The sequence below is a fragment of the Fulmarus glacialis genome, unplaced genomic scaffold (genome assembly GCF_000690835.1).
Source record: "Fulmarus glacialis isolate BGI_N327 unplaced genomic scaffold, ASM69083v1 scaffold750, whole genome shotgun sequence".
In the NCBI taxonomy this organism is placed as follows: domain Eukaryota; kingdom Metazoa; phylum Chordata; class Aves; order Procellariiformes; family Procellariidae; genus Fulmarus; species Fulmarus glacialis.
Window position 1 is genome coordinate 50,620 of NW_009186867.1, and position 18,751 is coordinate 69,370.

The following is an 18,751-nucleotide window of genomic DNA, read 5'->3' on the forward strand; positions in this document are numbered from 1 at the left end:
TGTGTACCTAGCTCAGTCAGTAGGCATGGGAGCTGTCCTTGGACTAGGAGGGCACTTAGCAACAACTGAAAACATCAGTGTGTTACCAACATTCTCCTCATACTAAATCCAAAGCACAGCACTAGCAAGAAATTTAACCCTATCCCAGCTGAAACCAGGACACAGCTAAAGAGCAAAAATACTGCCTAATGCTTAGGACAACTACAGATTAACATAATCTTAAAAGATAAGCCTCTTAAAACTACCATTCAAGGATATTAGACATCCGAACTGCTCAGCCCACTAATCCTTCCACTCCATACAGCTTTAAGAATAGGGAAGATGACACAGGCCATAAAACAAAAGAGATGTATCACATGAGTAAGTTTAAAAGAACACTGCATCCACTCCCACTTTTACTCTGCAACACAAAAAGAAAATATCCACCTGAGATCCCCCAAAAAGTAAATCTGAGGATTCAGCAGTACAATAAAACATAATATACTGATTATTATTTCCTCCACTCACCATTTAAACAGCAGTGTCTTTGCAGCATCCACTTTGTTCTGTTTATACTCTATTATTGCCAAGGCAGTCAGGATATGTGCTTTATCTTGTTCAGACTCAGCAACAGACAAGGCTTTTTCATAAGCTGGTAAAAATGCAAGACACAGAATTGAATACATTTATAAAGCCTCTAGAAAGGCACAATATTAGAACACATACACAGGGGCACTCTGGTTTCAAGTTCACTACATTTTCACACTTCAAATCACAGACAGAAGACAAAAAAGTTGCCTAAGACTTTGGAAGTAACTGTAAATAGGGAAACGCCAGATTTATAGGGCTGTGTAGAGCCTGGGAGTTGTTTAATATGTAGCAAGTGGAAATAGAATGGAAAAGCAATATTGGGTATCCGGAAAATGCCTGAAAGAACACAGTTTAAATACTCCCATGACAGTTTATTGATGGAATAGCACTTCAGATGGGTGCACATCACTTCAATTAAAAACGAAGAGTTATTTAAAACGCTGAGCTGGCTGCTCCTTTGCAAGTGCTTACACTTCTACACTGACAATTCAGTATACCTTTTTGTGAAGTCTCACATCTTAGCAGTGCAGAACACGACAATACAGCACTTACATTTAGCACTAAAGCGTAAGTGCTTTGAACAACACATTAGTCCCCTACCCAGAACTGATTTTTCCAGGAAAGCCATTTCATTTGAGAACAAGGGAAGCTAAGAGCACAACAGCTTAATGGACGAGAATTAAACACTTGAAGAAATGCAGCTTCCCTTTGTACATTTTAATAGTTCTAGCACCCTGCTAAACAGCCTAATGATTAAAATAGTTGTGGAATTTGTACTTACGCTTTAGGACTCAAAGAGTTAAACAACTACAGGTAGGTTGGTCAGACAAACAAACTTTGGTAAGGTTCATCTCAAGAGAAGTGTCCCATAATGCTCTGAATTAGGCAGACGCTTACCTTTGATACTTTCTTGTAAGAGTCCTTTCTTGAAGTAGGCTAACGCTATCCCCACAATGCCATCAAACTCAGTTAGGGGTGTTGATGTGTAAACCTCAATGGCCTTATCACACTGACCAAGGGCACTGTAAAAACAAAAACAGTCACTGGCATGAAGGATGTAGCAACAGCTGCTGTGATTCAGACAAGCTGTCCTTGCAGACCAGTTTCCTCTTTTCCACATCAGTTGTAAGCAGACATCTGGAAAAGAGCAAGATTAGGACAAGAATGTGCAATATTCCCCACTCTCCTCCTGTTACAGCAGCTATCCTCTCCAACTAACTGTTGCATGAAAAATAATTGATAGGAAAAACTTCTCCCCATCTGCACAACAGCTATATGTAAGGATGTCGCTTAATGGTCAACACAACGGAGTGGGAGAAAATAGCAAAGGAGAAACATGAAAAAAGCAAATCAAAGTATGCATGCACACAGACAGGCAAGTGCATGTACAGACAAAGATACAGCATTCTTGTTCTAACACCACTATGGAAGAAATTATACAGGACTGTGTTTATTAGAACTAGTCATTAGTTACTGGAGCTTTGCTCGTGTAAGTGGCACACAGAAATCACCATGCATGCAGCTTGGATCTGAGACTATGGGAAACTGTAGAGTTGCTTCTAAAATCTTCCCTGAAATTAAAGAATGAATTATCACATTATCACAGCGTAGAAGTTCCAGTGTCATGTACAGAAACTTAAGAATATATGAAGTTTCCCTAAAGAGCTGACAAAAATCTAATTAGCAGAGCTTGAGCTATCTCATATCAAAGAGAAGTTTGAAAGTCCTCACCTGTTAAGACTTGCGTCCTGCATTCCCTCAGACCCAGAAGGGAATCATGAAGGGAACTTAGGATTGTGAGTAGGATTGCAGCAGAGGGGGTCATAAGCAGAAGTATCACCTACGTGTACATAACACCCCAACCCCACATGCCTCAGGTTGTACAAGTCAATACAAATTCAAAGGGCAGGTAGAAGGGATTTTGAATAAACCCTGAAGCAGCTATTTTATTCAGACTACGCCTACTACATATCTCAAGTGTGGAGACCATAAAAACCCCAATTTATTCTGGAGACCATACAACAGCTACATTGTGTAGACTATGTTAAGGCACTTAAGCTAAGGATAAGGGAATCACTGACATATTATAAACTATGAAGACATACAGCAATTCCTTGCAATTTGAATTTTTTTTTTTTTTTAAATATACTACCCATTCCTGGCGTTCAGCCAAACTTATCCACAATTAAGAGTGATGTTTAACAGATTATTTTTAGTAACCACCTTTCACCTCTCAGCCTCACCCACTGCATTCACTACATTCAAAGCTGAAGTTAGGGGCTGGGAAAAATATGTCAACAAACACTTACCACAGTGACCTGCCATAGTTTTGCATTGCTGTATTATATTTCTCAGTATCCTCAGAGTTTTTCAGCAATGAAGCTGCCCTGAAAATAACCACAATTAAGAATAATTACCATCTGACTATAACATGCATATTTGGCAATAGTTTTCAGAGCAGAACGGACAAGTGTTTTATGCAGAAGCTTTTCTATGCTAATTAAGCACAAACAGAGCTTATTTTACAGTTTTAATGCATCAGCAAACATGTTCACCAAACATCGTTCCTTTGCCACCTCCCTTTACCATTTGAAAAGAAGAGAGAAGAAAAAAACAGAACAAAGCCCAGCCACCTCCATTAATTAGAATGGGGTAGAGACCAAAACTAAAACCAAGTTAACCAAAATTTCACTTAAATCCCACACAGTGAATTAGCTAAATGTCCTGGTAAGACACTCAAGCCTTGGAATGCCTTTACTTCTCCAGTTCTGTGTTCTGCATTTCCAAATTTGATATAAGAACATCCTCACACCTCCCCTTACATTACACTTAGTTGAAATGTACTGTTACACTGAGAAAGTACGGTTTACTAAAGGAAAAGAAAAACCCGTAAGTTTTTCAGCTGGTGCATAGAAGCTCCTTGACCTCTTTTTCTATCAATAAACTTTTCAGGGTGTATAGTTTACCTCTCATAGGCATCTGCTGCCTGTCTTTTTAGATGCAGATACTCATTCAAATAACCAAGCATTGTGAAAGCAGATGCATCGTCTGGATTTCTTTCTAGAAAATCAGAATTGACAATATAGGAGTACATGATCAGAAAGAGCTGTGAAAAAGCATTAAAAGACATTGCTACATTGATGCTACAGTGCATGCGTATATACAAAACACTTTGCCAAGTGCTTCTGTCAGTTGCTCACGGGAATCATTTTGACAGCCTGCAGGCAAATAAAGAAGAGCCACTAAGACCCACAACATGACATCAGGTTAGCTCAAAAATGTTTAAAATCTCATGACACGCATTAATGCACTCAATATATTTTAAGTTTTTCAGTGGTCTGGGGTTTTTTGTTAATGAAATAGGAAACCATTCAGCTTGTATTGACTCCAATAAAATACTAGCAGAATCTTACGGTTTATTTTTAATACTACAACTTTGAAATGCTTATTAGTAGCTAAGGCACAGATTTGTCAGCTGTCATCTCACCTCAGACTTCTAACCTCTTTTCCCAGACTAGGAAGGATCCTGTAGGCCCCTCCTACAGTCCGTTTAAGAACAGGGATTTCACAAAGAAATACAGTCTCACATTTATCTCATTTTAAGTGTTTGCACCTTATTTTGTAGTTCTCAAAAATCAGCAACAGATTACTCAAAGGATTTATTAATAGATGCAGATTAAAGAAAATCCACATTTGCTCTATCTAGCTTCCGGGCTAGACATACACAAGCCTACCCCAACAGGGAGGCCATGCTGGCTTGGAACCATGCCCGAGAACACGGTCCGCCTCCTACTGAAGGTTAACACAATCATATGCTTGAGGTCATGGAGTTACACAGCATCCGTGAGCAGGCTCCTGCCAAATGTCACGGTACAGGGGCAGAGGAGCTAGCATCTATCTGCACCAATGCATACAGACACCCCCCAAGGAAGTCTGATAGCAAACACCTGATGACAAGCGTGACAAGGTTCTGGTCCTTATTTTGACCGGTCTTTGAAACAAAATCTGCTGGAATGAGTAGGAAGACAGAACTCACACCTATTTCATCTTTGTGTGGTAATAAAAATCAGTGGCCCACTTACCCTGTTTTGATTACTTACTTGACAGTTCAAAAGCCTCTCCCCAACCCAGCCAGATATACACCTGTACTAGAGTGTATGTTCATTCCGAATGCATCTCCTAAGCTTGACAGGTTAGTGAGGCATTTAAATTACCTACCTGTATATTTGCTCAAGACCACGTGGGCTGCTGGAATAGCATTCATTTGAACAATGTTGTACAGATACAGTTCCGTGTTTCTGTTGCTTTTATCCTGCAGCGTTGAACACACCCAGTGGGCATAGCCTTTTGCTCCCTCAGTCTCAAGAAACAAACAAAAAACCCCCAAAATAGGAGTCATTAAACCTGCTCGAGCAACAGTGAAATAATTAAAGATTATAATAACAATTCTGTAGTTTAAGGCAGAGGCTTGGCTAAAAATCTGCATCAGCGTTAAGCAGGAGAAGAAAACATCAAACTGAACTACCCCACACACAGTTTTAACTTGTCCTTTGGGCAAAGAGAATGCTTACACTAATATATCACTTGTCGCACCACTGGAGGGATGACAGACGAAAAAAGCTCTAAGAGAACGTAAAGTCCTCCCCTTTTTTAGAACTCAGGGTACTGGCAACATCCTTGCTCTCTCCTGGAATAGTTACAATTTATGCCTTTGATCTCTGTCCAACTCTGTGGAACATCAAGAATGTTTCTTCACAACTTATGGAGCTGATTTCTTGGACCATTGGGACTAAAGCATTTAATAAAATAACCACCTGCTATTCAGTGCCAGCACAGGCCAGAACAACACCACCGAAGTCAGACAATCTCATCTGGAACATGACCATAACTGTTTCATCATTCAAGACATGCATATCTTTTTAAAAATTACATCACCTCAGCAGTGAGATTAGATATGCCGAAACTTCAGGACAATAAAACTGTTATACTTACATGCATACTGAGTTCAGTGGTGTGCCTGAAGAGATCCATAGTATCATAGCTGCCTACTGTCTCTGCAATAAGAGCCTACAGAGAAGTAAGAGTTGCTGTGGTCAGGCACTTTAAAAATTATGACATTGACAAGAAACTCAGCACACATTACATCAGGCACATCTTAAGCATTTAACATGAAAACACTTTCTTTTCCTCATACTCTCCAAGAAACATTGGTTTTAGGAATAAAATGAACACAATTAAAGGGAGCACAAGCAGTTTCCACTGTATCAGCACTTGAAACAAAGTCTTCCGCTGCTACTTCACATTCTTCAGGACAAAGACTATGTACTTATAACAACATTTGACAGGAGCTGAATTTCGACATGTGGTGCTGCTAGTTCTTCCCTAGAATCCAATTTCAATTAGGTATTAGCAGGTCAGCAGCATGGGATTATGAAATGCATCTAGAGCGATCATAAAAGTATGAGTCACAAGTATTTCTACTATTCACAGATGGCCTAGATACCAGTGGAAGCATATCCAACCCTCAGTCGTAGGAGGAGGAAGGGACCTCCCAAGACGTAAGAACTGCTTTTGTCCCAGGTACATCAGAAACTTGCTCTTTCTAACAGTGGCCCTGGGGGAGTGACAGGGGGGGCTGAGAAGACAGTTAAGCAGCACCATATAATGAACTAGAGGTACAGCTGAAGCTGAAATAACTAGCACCTTATGAAGATGGTGCTTTGTTGACAATGCTCAATAAAAAGCCTCAGAGCACAAACACTGATTGTTTTTTTAATAGCTAGTTTCTTACAGAACTCATAACATCAGCCAGAAAAATATTATATAAAGATACCTGATGAATGTAGCGTCCGTTGTACTACCACCATGGAAACAAAGGGTCCCATCCACCCTCAGGTGAACAAGCAACGCCCTTTCCTTAAAACATTTAATTTTTAGGAACATGCTTAAGTACCAATTATTAGGATGGAGTCCAAGTCCCCTCTTCGACTAACAACTGGTTTTGGTGCACAGTATCATTATTTTTCGTCATCTTACCTGCCCAATCCAACACAACAAGTAAGAAGGCTCCAGAGACTGGGCTACCTTGAAGGCTTCATGAGCTTGCTGTAGAAGCAAAGATAACAGTGCTATTGTACTGTCTGGCATAGTGACAGAGCACGTTCGAGTATACACAGGTATTGACATGCAGTAGTATTGGAAAAGATTTCATGGACAAAATGAGGTCACTACAAAAAACATCTACTGTGCCATAGAGAGCAATGCATTGCCCAGAGAAATAAACCACTTTAGTCTTATTTAAAAACAAACAAACAAACAAAAAAAAACCCCAAAAAACTTTATAAACCCAAAGTTTCCCTCCCTTCCAAATACAGTTCAGCAGCTAGATTACCTCTTAGAAGAATTATTATTTTAAAATCTGACTCTTGGAGGATCCAGTTTTGGAAATTTGCTTTTCCTTTACGCAAACAGTTGAACAAACACATTTTCAAAATGGGAAAACTGATTACCACTCACAAATTGTCTTTTCCCTATGGATTGCATATGTTTAGAGTTCCTCCCTCAACGTGGCATAAGGTGAACAAAGTCTTAGTACTAGTAGTCTTAGCAGTAAGCAGTCTGCAGTATCAAGTTATTTTGATTAAAAATAATTCTGACCATCACATTTCCAATTAAACAAAATTTCTGTAATTCTGATCAGCCGATAGGACAGGATGTAGTTTTAGCTGCATGAGAACCCTGGACTTCACTTAAGATGTACTCTAATTTCTCTTCAGAGAAATTCTAAGGTTACAGAGAATTACAGTAAATCATATGACATGCTGATGAGCAGAAAGTAGCAACCTATGATAAACTCAAACTCAAAGTTCAGTTTGTGACTTACAATTAAAAGAGTTCTTGATCAAACCTTGTGTGCATTGGTTTGATTAACTACTTCTCAGTCCTTCCAAGTACTTCTCATTCCATCCAGTTGCTTAGAAAGCTACCTCACCAATGGAGTTGTTCACTTATTCCCTCCAGAACAAGTATTTAATTCGTGTGCCTCAAGTAAGGTACAGGTGCCAATTTTATTTAATTCAAAGGAAGCACGTTTCTTGAATCTGAGGGATGCTCTTCACTGTTTGCCCACACCCCCACCCCCATATATTCCCTTAAAAAAAAATACGGAAAGGGAAACTATATTTGAAGATGGGAAAGAGAGTTACCTCAATGTTTCCAGTTGCCAGATACAAAACCCCCAAGTTTGTCCAGGCAACAACATTCTAGACAGAACAAATAAAGTTAAAACCAATGTTTTATTACTATATTCAAAAATAACATTGCATCAGGGGAAAAAAGTTTTAAATGCCCACTTGAAACAGATGGCAGCTGCCTACAGCACTTACGATTTGCTCAGCTTGAACAGATTTGATGAACGAATGTTGAGCAAGAGCATAATTCCCAATAGCTGGGGGGGGAAAAAAGAAAAAAGGAGAGCTAGATCTAACTGAATTTCATAAACACCATTAGTCAAGTTGCCTTCTAATTTAGGATATTATGGAGCTAGGGGTTTCGCTGAAGACTTACCACTACAGGAAGCAACTACACCAAGTGCATTCCAATAAAGATGATTTTTGCTGTCAAGCCTCACAGCTTTTTTGAGACACTGGAAGAAAACCAAATGTGGATTATATCATTAGAAGAGCAAAAATTAAGACTTTATGCACTTACTTATCCAGAAATATAGGTTTTATTGAGGACAGAGAGAGTATGCAGACAAGCACCAACACCAATTTAAATTTTAAAGAATGTAACAGGAAAAATAGGCAATACCTGTAAAGACTTCTCTAGCAGTTCACTGATCTCATTCATGTCAGTGCCCACTGCTGTGAGGTGCTCTGCTTGTCGGTAATAATTTATTCCAAGATCACACCATATGCTAGGCAAAGGCATCAATTTTAAAGCTCTGCCGTAACACCTACAGAAACATGAATCACAGAAGCATTATTCCAAGCCTCTCTACATGAAGAGCAGAAAGATGAAAAAACACTCAAAAGAGTGCTTAAAAACCTAAACCAAGCAAACATACATAAATACAAACAAAACCAGACAAGAATGGAAAGCAAACAACACTAACCAATTTTCACTCAATTATCTTCATAGAATCTATCCTGGTCTAAAGGCAGTCTGTAGTGCCCACCACTTGTGAAGCCACAGATGTGCATTACGTCAAAGCTGTGTCAGCTGCAACAGGCATGCTTTTACTTAAAACAAACATCAGTCATTTTTACAGTTAATCAGACTTCCCCTAGGAAATATTTGACTTCACATATTGTGGTTGAGATTTACTAAGCAGCTCCATTTCCTGCCTTACACATCCAACTGCACACAGCTCAGAGGGAGCCACAGAAGAGGCTACAGAAATACTACAAATATTTTCTACCATCATGAGCTTCCAGGGCCAGAAACAAGGAATTCCCTCTTCCAAGGTACTCTAGACCCTATACTGAGGGCAAGAATTGATGACATTTTTATAAGAAAGAGTACAGACAGAAAGCTTAAAGTATCATCTTGGACTTTAGTAGCCCTGGGAGAATTAGTTAGCAACTACTGCAACCACTCAATTTAAAGAGGCACAATTTGTTGAATGGCAGGCAGGATGCAGCCATGCTCTGGAGACAGAATCAAGGAGAAGAGCAGGTGCTAGACGAAGTGTTGACAGCCACTATGGCAATCCAGCTAACATATTCTGAAATGAGCAGTGTAATTTGGAAGAAGCATGAGACCCTATTTACCACCGCATTAAACTTTCATCAATATGCAGGTGTCGACAGATCAGCATGTCTTTCATTCTCTAGATATGAAATAGTCTAGAATACTTTAAACTCTACAGAGTCTCTAGCTGCATGGAAGCTCTTGATAATAAAAATTATTACCTTCCTCCCAGTCCGAGCAGCTCACTTTTCTCCAGCATCTGTTTGCCTGCGTTTTTACCCAGGAGGGATCCTAGAACTTGAACATTTACTTTGGCTGGTGAAATAACATGCACACTAGTACAGGTATCTCCGAGCAGTTTCCAGAGGCAAGATACATCAGGACGGTGCTTTGTTGCCCTGTAATTAATGATATAGAAAACCCGCACAACATTCAGACAGTTCAATTATCCTTTTCTGAAAGAAAGTTCACCACTTTGAAGAGTGGCACAAACTCAAATGTAATTAATCAACGAGCTGTTAGATTTTTTTAATTCAGTTTTCTTCGTATTCAAGCTATAGGTATAAAAGGACAAATATAACAAAAAAAGAGAAACTACAAAATGCCAATGTATCCCAACTTTGTTGGGACTAATAGTCAGTTCTGAAAATTATCCATTATCTATCAACACGTCAGCTGACTACACCCAGTCTTGCATTTCAGAGCACTATCATGTTACATTACAAAACATGACTCATCTGCAGAAACCTGATGGACCTTCTCCTGTAAGAGCAGCTATCACAAGGTTTAATTAAGGACACTAAAGCATTTTGTATGAAATGCAAAACAAAACGATTGAGGGAAGGAAAGAACAATTTCCTCTCATCCACCATTTTTGGTAGAAATCCCCTCCTCCCAGTCCCATATATACAGGAAGACAGCTGGAGAGAACTGTGTGTCATTTCACACTTGTGTTATAATCAAATGACTCTCTATCTTTAAACAGAAAAAACAAAACTCTATAATTACCATCCATTTAAGCAGCCGAAGTCCAGAATGCATTATTCAAACCATTTTCAATAAGCACATTCTTACTTCTCAATTAGAAGCCTGGTCCATTCGATTTATTTTAACTGAAAATCCTCAAACGATAAACTCTTATTCTTCTGCCTGTCAAACCACAATCCCAGTGGAGATTAAATAACTGAATATTTAGTACTAACCTTGTAAAAAATTCAAGAGCCTGCTCTATGTAATCCACAGCCTTCCTATCAAGATAGTTATCAAGGGCTGATCTTGCCAGCATGAGATAGCACTCACCAAGTCCTGAAAATAAGAGAAAATATTCTCTATGAAAAGAGATGCTTTTATGATACGCTTGATAAAGGAGGTGGGGTGGGAGGGTGGAAGCCTGCTCAGTGTTCTGCTCGATATAAAGATTTATACCCTGCACATGCTATGCCAAAATCAAAAGACCTACAGTGCTCACAACAGAGACTTTGCTTTTAACCTATCCTGCCAAGTGTGAACTGTAGAATAATTTGAATATTAAAATAAACCTAATTAATTATAAAATCCATAGCATTTAAGCTTTGGGTTTATCCTCAAATATTAACTAAAGCCCTGATGAGAAATCTGCTCTGCATTGGTAAGTCTTTGACAAATACACCAACTTTCAGTTCACACGAGTCAAAAATCATTGCCAAAACACAAAAAGAAGAAAGAATGTCAAGGTAGGCAAAAGGGGAAGTCTTCTTTGAAGAAGACTTGAAATCAAAGTTGTTTAATCCTAGTTATGTAAGAATTTATTTCACACGGAAATAAATCCAACTGTTAAAAAGGAACTGCATCTAATGCCACAATTTCTAGGATTTTGGAACCAATAAGATAACTGCTTGGTTTATACTCTTGCTGGCACCAGCAGTAATTCTGTCTGGCAGTAAGTCACTGGCTATGAGTACCATTCATTCTCAGCATTATTTTCACAGTTCTGAAGCTACTTTCCTCATGCTATCGTACCCTGTACCTATACCAAACTACTAATCACAGTAGTCATGTTTTGCAAGCATCTTTATCTTGTGCGCACTAGGTATTTGTCTTGACCACACAGAAGTCCCAAGATCATGAGCTTCTCAAATGTCAAGAAGCTCTGTAATGTAAAAACAAAATTTATTTTATTCCTCAAAGTTATACATTAAAAGATATGCTGAAGAAGAGGCAGAATAACCACACCATTTAATAACACAAAAATAAAATACATCAAAAAGATGTATTCAAGTAAAATCAGTTTAGTTTTCTCTCATCTACTAGGTGACTATGCTTCCAACAACTCAATTCAGAAACTGTCTAAACTAATCACAACAGTGGCAAAAGTACAGTGATGTATGTTTCAGAGAGTTTTAAGAAGGCCCACAAACGATAGCAAAACAGATGAAACACTGAACAGTCTCTAAGAAGGTGAAGACTCTTTTGGCACTCAAAGTAGGAACTGGAGCTAACAAATCAGAGATTAGGACGAGACGGATTATGAGAGAAGACTTAAGAGATTTAAGAAAAGAGTAAGTATAGAGGCAACCGAGGAGCGGGGGGGAAACCTTGATACTGTGTGCTTATGTCCTCTCTATGCATTTTATTCTAGGTAATGCTGTCAATTGTCACCTACAGACACTAAAAAAGCCATATACACATGCACACTTCTATACAACACCTCTGCAAACTGCTGCTGCAGTCAGCTGTTGCCTTCTTGCCTGACAACTAGTAAAACTGCCTATCCGCAATACTCTCCAACACCACCATGGAGCTTTTGCCATGACACTTTAGTCTGGCAAACTCCAAGCGACAAAACTATACAGGAGGAGGTAGAGGGACAACCACCCTGTCACCCTTTCAGATGAAAAATGTACTGTTGCAATAGTAACTCAACACTTCTGACTTAGTCTTAGAAGAATCAGCTTACATTCACCCAAAAATCAAAAAGCCTTACACACAACGAAAGAACACTCTAACTTAAAAATTCATACTAGTACCAAGCAACAAACAGCATCTATTTCAGATGGATGTATGGGGTGAGAATGACTGAAGACTAAGTGGCGGGGAGAATGTGAACTGAACAGTTATCCATTGGCTATCAAAATGTTGTATGCTCCCAATACTATATATCTTGAGAATCACAGTTCTATCATCAGAAAGGAGTTCCAATTTACCCATTTCTCTCTGCTCCCAGCTATATATTGAAGACGTCTCCCTATCACCACCTCTAACACTTGTGAGGCTTCTCGGGATACTCTACTTCCATTTTTCATCACTTGAAGCAGCTCAGAGAGGTCTGAATCACCAGGGCTAACACAAAAAGTGAGGAACGCATGGTCAGGAACAGCACGAAATTAATATAGCCCACCTCTTTGAAACGGCAGCCTGACTCCATTGCCTGTTGAGCCAGTGTTTGACTGCTTAGGTGAAACTGCAGCACCGTTAGCTGGCTTCCTCTACCTATCTTTAATTCTTCTACCCGTTTGGCCTGGTAGCTACACAGGAATAATTACCTTTCATACTTACTTGAAAGAGAAATAATCACTCCCATGCATCATGATTTAAGAACTCTTGATATTTGCAGGCTACTTCACACTAGCTTTAATGCAGGTGATCACAGTGCTCTACATACCCAAAATCCAACCCTATCCTTCCATGCAGGAAAACCTCAATGCACCAAGAACCTCTCCACAAGACTGAAGCACTACAGTGTGTAGAGGGAGAAAGAGTTAACACTTTCAAATTCAGAGATATTACCTTTCAGTGCAGGTACATAGTCTTCTGTCTTCTTTAAGATTTGTTGATAGGTAGCTATAGCATTTTCATATTTGCCTAGAATCTGCTCAACTGCTGCAGCTCTGTAAATGCTGTACACGAGCCCGGGGTTCAGCTCACTTGCTTTCCTGAAGGATTTTAGAGCTGTTGAATAGCTACCTCTGCTCAAGTAAGCCTCCCCTAGAGATTCCCAGCAGTTGGAATCCTTTGGATCAGCCCTGAGAGCTGCCTGCAAACTGAAGATATCAAGATATGAATTTATTTAAATGAAAGGTAATAGAAGATACATAAACAAATTATTTTCTTGCGTTATATATTCTCAGGACACAAACACACAATTATACAGAACTTTTAAACACAGCATAGTAATGTTTTCATCTTCAGAGCGCATTATATAAGTTTAGACATTGTACCTAATCTTGGCTCATTGTTCAGTGATACACCATGCTTGTCTGTGACGAGCCTGTCACCAGGCTTTTTAGTACAGAACACTGCTATGCTGAAAAGACTACATTGTGCTAATTCTGGAACTGAAGATAGACACAGCTTGCTCAGACCCACTTCCCATTGTTTAGTACAAGCCATCCTATAATTAGCTAACTTATTTTCAAAACTTGCTAAGATCAAAGACTGTTTTATTGGGATTTATAGAAAATGGCTTAAACCAACCACTAGGTTCTCTTACTCAGCCACTGCTTGTGACGGCTGACCAGTTCTCAGGTAGTAAAGTCCACGATGAAGCCAGGCCCATTTTGCTGTACCAGTACTCGCGTTCTCAGTTACCTCATTCAGGATTGACAGAGCAGTGTCCTAACAAAGCACCAAAAATGCCAGGTTAGCAAACATGTATGTGTAAAGAACAAAGTATTCTTCTTTAAGAAGAATACTCCTAATCCAGAAAACCATTAAACTGTCTAATCTGTTAATTACTGTAATGAAGAGATGTTACAGGGCCTTTTTAAAGCTGGCAGGCTGAGTGGCAGATTAGCAGAGGAAATTATCACATCTAAAGAGGTGATTATTTCTTATGTACCTGTCTTTGCAAATAGACAGTAGCTTCCTGGAGTTTTGTAGAGACTTTTTTTTTTTTTTTTAAAAATGAGAGAAGGATAAAAGTATTTGCAGCAAGTCAGATACTTAGACTGACTTCCCAGATGTTCCAATGCACTCTGTCAAAGTATGGGTTATGCTTGCTTTGTAATATCATAGGCTAAGAACTTTTTATACAATGCTATCTAACAAATATTTTTGAAAATGTTCTGATGACTTTGTATGCTTTTCCTGACAGGAACAAGGTGGAGGATGGAGAAAAGAAGTGGCACAAGTTAAATATGAAAAGAAAGCTAACTTTCTCTTCATGTTCCCTACCGAAAAAATCCTTCATCTAAATCACACATGTGATGACTACATACAATGCTATGTCTGGTTCCCCCACCCTTCTCCCCAGACAGATTTAATTTGGAATTGGAGCATAAAATTGAAGCAGGTCCAACTACGAAAACTGCTAAGCAACGGCAGGACATCTGTTTTCAGATCTTATTCTCAAATACAGAGGAAACCTAACGTGATTCCTCAAAGAGCACGATTAACAGAAAAACAAAACAGCAGTAATCCAAACCCCTGAATGTACAATACCACATCTCCAAGTTCCACGCTTAAGTCTACAGCTGCTGTTCCAGATTCTTCGTCCGTTCCATCCAGTTCAAAAGCCTTTTTATAGCAACCACGAGCTCTACTTTTGTCTCCAGCAATGTCTCTGTAGTAGTTACCTAAATAACGAAAGACACTTCCCAAGTAGCTGTCCAATTTTGCAGCCTATAAGGAAATATGAACACAATATGAGACAGCATTTTGAAGGATTATACTGATGGACAAGTCCAATGATAACTACTTGTTCAGTCTCTGCTTATCAACTTATTTAAGCTCCTTCTGTGATACATCTGAGTCGTCAAACTTTATTTTAAGATTTCAGAGATTACTTGAGCTTTAAATATTAGCAGAATCTGCTACAAACCTCATGACACAAAGCATTTTGTACATGAAGTACTAACAAGCTCGTTGTGCTAGGAGAAAACAATTCCTTACTACATCCCATCATTTTCATATTCTACTCGCTTTCAGTCATTTTGCTCATACTTCTACCATATTATATCACAATTAACTCCAGCCTTTTCTAAAGTTTAAGTTCCTCTTTAGATAAGTATAAACAAATCTGCCAAGTGTTAAGAAACCCACAGGCCCCAAGCAGCAGAAAATAGCTTTGACAATAATAAAAAAAACCCCTCACATAAAATAGTTTAGAACCAAAAGTATGGTTCACTTCAACTAAATCCTGCAGTATACTCTGCTGTTATTGAAGTGCAAACACTAGGCAATGATTTGAGTTGTCAACACCTATCACAAAGCTACATGGTGAGTTTACAATGTGTAGAGTCTTATTTTGTTTACTTCCATGTTCCCCATAAAGATGTCAGACTAAATCTTTTGGATTCACATTCTTACCTATGTTCAGAGAAAAAGCTACAACCACCAAAATCCCAAAGATCAGGAAAAGCATATAAATTACGGGGTTTTGCAGACTTACTTCGTTGGACAGACATTGAAACCCTAACACCATTCTCATCTCTTTTCCTTCCTCACTTTTTTTCCAATTTGAATTTTGCCCTCCCCATTTCAAAATGTCTTCAAAGATCTATGCTGGTCATCTAGAGGCCTCGACTTTACAGCCCTCAAGGAGAGACGGCTGAGAGAATCACCACTATGTTTGGCTAAATCAAAAGCCTCAAGAATTAGGTGAAAAGAATAAAAGAAAAGCAGGGAGATTCCAGGTAACTGCACAGCTCCCTACAAAGCCTTTCTGCGCAGCTGAAGGTTTACAGGCTTTGGAGGCTTGTAAATGGTAACAAGCAGAATATTCAAGCCTCATTCCAGTCAGTGTCTTTTCCATATTTGGTTTCTGACATAGGAAAACACTAATTCTACATGAATAGTTAAAGCAGTCTTTACCTTCAAGAACTGAGTGAGTGCTTTTCCTTTGTCTTTTTTTGTTTCATCACTCATGAACCAGTATGTGAGCCCCAGGTACTGATGATACTCTGCAGTTTCAGCCTTTCTTTCAATAGCATTTAGAAAACTAAATAAAAGGAACAGAGGTCACATCAGGCAAATTCTCAAAAGCTGCAAAACACCATATTCTATTTCCCCCCCCATTTCCCTGTTAGAGGAAAGAAAAAAATAAATCTACCTTCTTTCTGCCTGTTCGTAGTTCTTTTGGGAATAATGGATGAAACCCTCTAGAGCATGGGACTCAGCCCGTTCAGGGTGGGACAACAGAAGCTCTTGTGAAATCTGCAAAAGGATGTCATTCTTCCTTTGTTATTTCTGCTATGAAACCAAGAATTCTCTTAGTTTACAGGAATGACAATACAGCACTAACCTTTGAAGCTTGATCCATTAAACCTTTGTTTAGATAAGCCTGACCTCTGATAGCTAAAACCACTGGATCACTGCTTGCATCCACAATCTAGAAAACCAAGTAGTAGACATGACCAAATTATTCTCTCCCCAGATTAAGAAATCAAAGGTGTCAAAAGCAGGCAGACTGCACGAAGATAAAGACAAGAAAACATTTAGATAGAATACTCTTGAGAAGCCTTAGACAATAATTTTGATGGAGAACAGGTAGAAGGTTGTAGAGAGCAAGGACAAAGCTACAGAAGCCTAAACACCAAAGAAGTAGTGCACATGAAACTGTGAGGCAAAAAAGAGAGGAAGCAACTTCTGCTTAAAGCTTAACCATTCGATCTTCAAGTAATATGCTCCTGTATATGACTAATGACAAGTGAATGAAGGACATAGGGAGTAGGATTATAACAGTAATTCAAATTAAGATGAACAACAGCCATAGAACTAGCAAGAACCCGGCAGCACTGAGCAAGACCAGACAAGGTCAAAAGTGACAGCTTCTAAAATTAGAATTGCGAGTGAAAGAGTTGTAGCAAAGCCTAAAAAAGAGAGAAGGAAGGAGTGTTTGGATTACACCATAATTGGTAGGAGTTGTCTAAACCACAAAGAATGTGAAAAGGAGGCAAGGGGACAAATACACAGCTTGAGTTTTAGTACAGAAAGATGAGAGCACTTTTTAAAATTAAAAAAATACATACATTTTAGTCAATGAAAATACCTGCTCAAGCGCTTTAATGGCTTCTTCTCCAGCATCAGCATCAGCTATTTTAATCAAAGCCTTTGCTTTCAATTGAAGGATAAGGTTCTTCCACCGAAGAATAGGACCCTCAGGAGTTCCAAGAGCCTCAAGAGCTGTTGATAAGTTTCATCAAGTAAAAATAGAAAAATGAACTACAAAGAGCAGCACTGTTCCCAATATTTTAAAAATCTTGTTAATTACAATTTTTCAGTCTAATAGACCACCGCTTAATAGAACAATTTTTTTGACTGGTCTCCCCCACGTTGAAGAAATTGTTCTGTAAGATTTCTATCCATTCAAGTTTAGAAGTTAAATCAATTTTAGAAAAGTCCTCTCTGTGGAGGACCTGTGGAGAGACTGATTGCTTTCTAGCTGTTGGCCTTATAAATGGAATGCTTTTCCAATCTATGTTCTGAGGAAACAATGACCTTTCAAAAAACAAGTTGTTTTACACTTCAGTGTTTAAATAAAAAAATATTAGTGAAACCAGGGATTTAACTCTGTGCCTGTGCAAAGGTAACTTTGTACCTTTCTATGCAGTATTGATTACTTCTCCAATACATAGTATAATCTCACCTCAGAGAATGATGACATTTCTGCTGAGCTTCAGCATTCTCCAAAGGCAAGGACTTTCTGAATAACTTAATTAACTATATTTATTTTCACATATGATGAACTTTTGTCTGACTTGATACAGCCAGTAATACAACCCAAGCATAAAGCAATGCTTCCCCACAATTCTCTCCCATTTTCAACACATTCTTTGGCCTCAAGGAAACTTTCTGCATCAACAGCATCTTTTAGCAAGGCACAATAGCTTAACTTACACCTTGCACTGAGAAACAAAATTTATTTTGTTTGTTCTGAGCCTGCCAGCTTTTAGTTTCATTTGGTACTAACTAGACCTCGCACAGATAAACTAAACACTTGATCTTTACTTATCTTCCCTATCACTTGCAACTTCACAGATTTCAAAATCATCTCTTCTCCAGGCTGGAAAAGGACTTTACAGGCTATTTATTTGTTCTCATATGCTGCATTTCCCATACATTTGATCAACCTTAGTACTCATCTATTAATTTGTACCATTATTTTCTTTTTGAGAGGGGTGGACGGGTACCGAAACTGCACACAGGTTTCACCATGCAAAGTCCTTAAAGCAACTGCTTCTTGGTGCTCTGTTTCACTAACCATTCCCTTCCCTGTTATTCCTAATATTTGACTTGCCTGTAAAGCATAGAAGGGGAAAGAAACAGTCCTATTTTTTTTATACAAAATGAGGACCTTTCTGCTCTCTACTTCAACAAGACTGTAGGATAGCTTTGTGGGAGCAAAGCTTTGTGGGAGCATTTCTTCCCACATCTCCTGACTTTGCATTTGAGACTATGGAATTTTATTCATTATTTTAACACCTAGTTATTCACCCTGGTAATCTCCTTTCAGAGTTTTGAATAGCAGCAAACTTTATAACCTTAGAATCACAGAATCATTAAGGTTGGA

The 18,751-nt window shown here is 38.7% G+C and overlaps 1 protein-coding gene across 1 annotated transcript in view; it reads right to left on the reverse strand.

The window, feature by feature from the left end:
- TTC37 (tetratricopeptide repeat domain 37) overlaps positions 1-17,364 on the reverse strand; it is a gene marked incomplete at its 5' end in the record, with an annotated part of 34,456 nt that extends 17,092 nt beyond the window's left edge. Inside the window, 20 exons of the mRNA XM_009572790.1 lie at positions 508-631; positions 1,468-1,592; positions 2,880-2,957; positions 3,537-3,630; positions 4,789-4,930; positions 5,563-5,637; positions 6,607-6,675; positions 7,776-7,832; positions 7,956-8,017; positions 8,137-8,215; positions 8,383-8,527; positions 9,486-9,662; positions 10,467-10,569; positions 13,030-13,283; positions 13,733-13,857; positions 14,683-14,862; positions 16,054-16,180; positions 16,292-16,395; positions 16,484-16,570; positions 17,231-17,364. Of these exons, the coding sequence (XP_009571085.1) occupies positions 508-631; positions 1,468-1,592; positions 2,880-2,957; positions 3,537-3,630; positions 4,789-4,930; positions 5,563-5,637; positions 6,607-6,675; positions 7,776-7,832; positions 7,956-8,017; positions 8,137-8,215; positions 8,383-8,527; positions 9,486-9,662; positions 10,467-10,569; positions 13,030-13,283; positions 13,733-13,857; positions 14,683-14,862; positions 16,054-16,180; positions 16,292-16,395; positions 16,484-16,570; positions 17,231-17,364 (2,341 nt within the window). The remainder of the gene's footprint in view (positions 1-507; positions 632-1,467; positions 1,593-2,879; positions 2,958-3,536; positions 3,631-4,788; positions 4,931-5,562; positions 5,638-6,606; positions 6,676-7,775; positions 7,833-7,955; positions 8,018-8,136; positions 8,216-8,382; positions 8,528-9,485; positions 9,663-10,466; positions 10,570-13,029; positions 13,284-13,732; positions 13,858-14,682; positions 14,863-16,053; positions 16,181-16,291; positions 16,396-16,483; positions 16,571-17,230) is intronic.
- Positions 17,365-18,751: the final 1,387 nt, after the last annotated feature.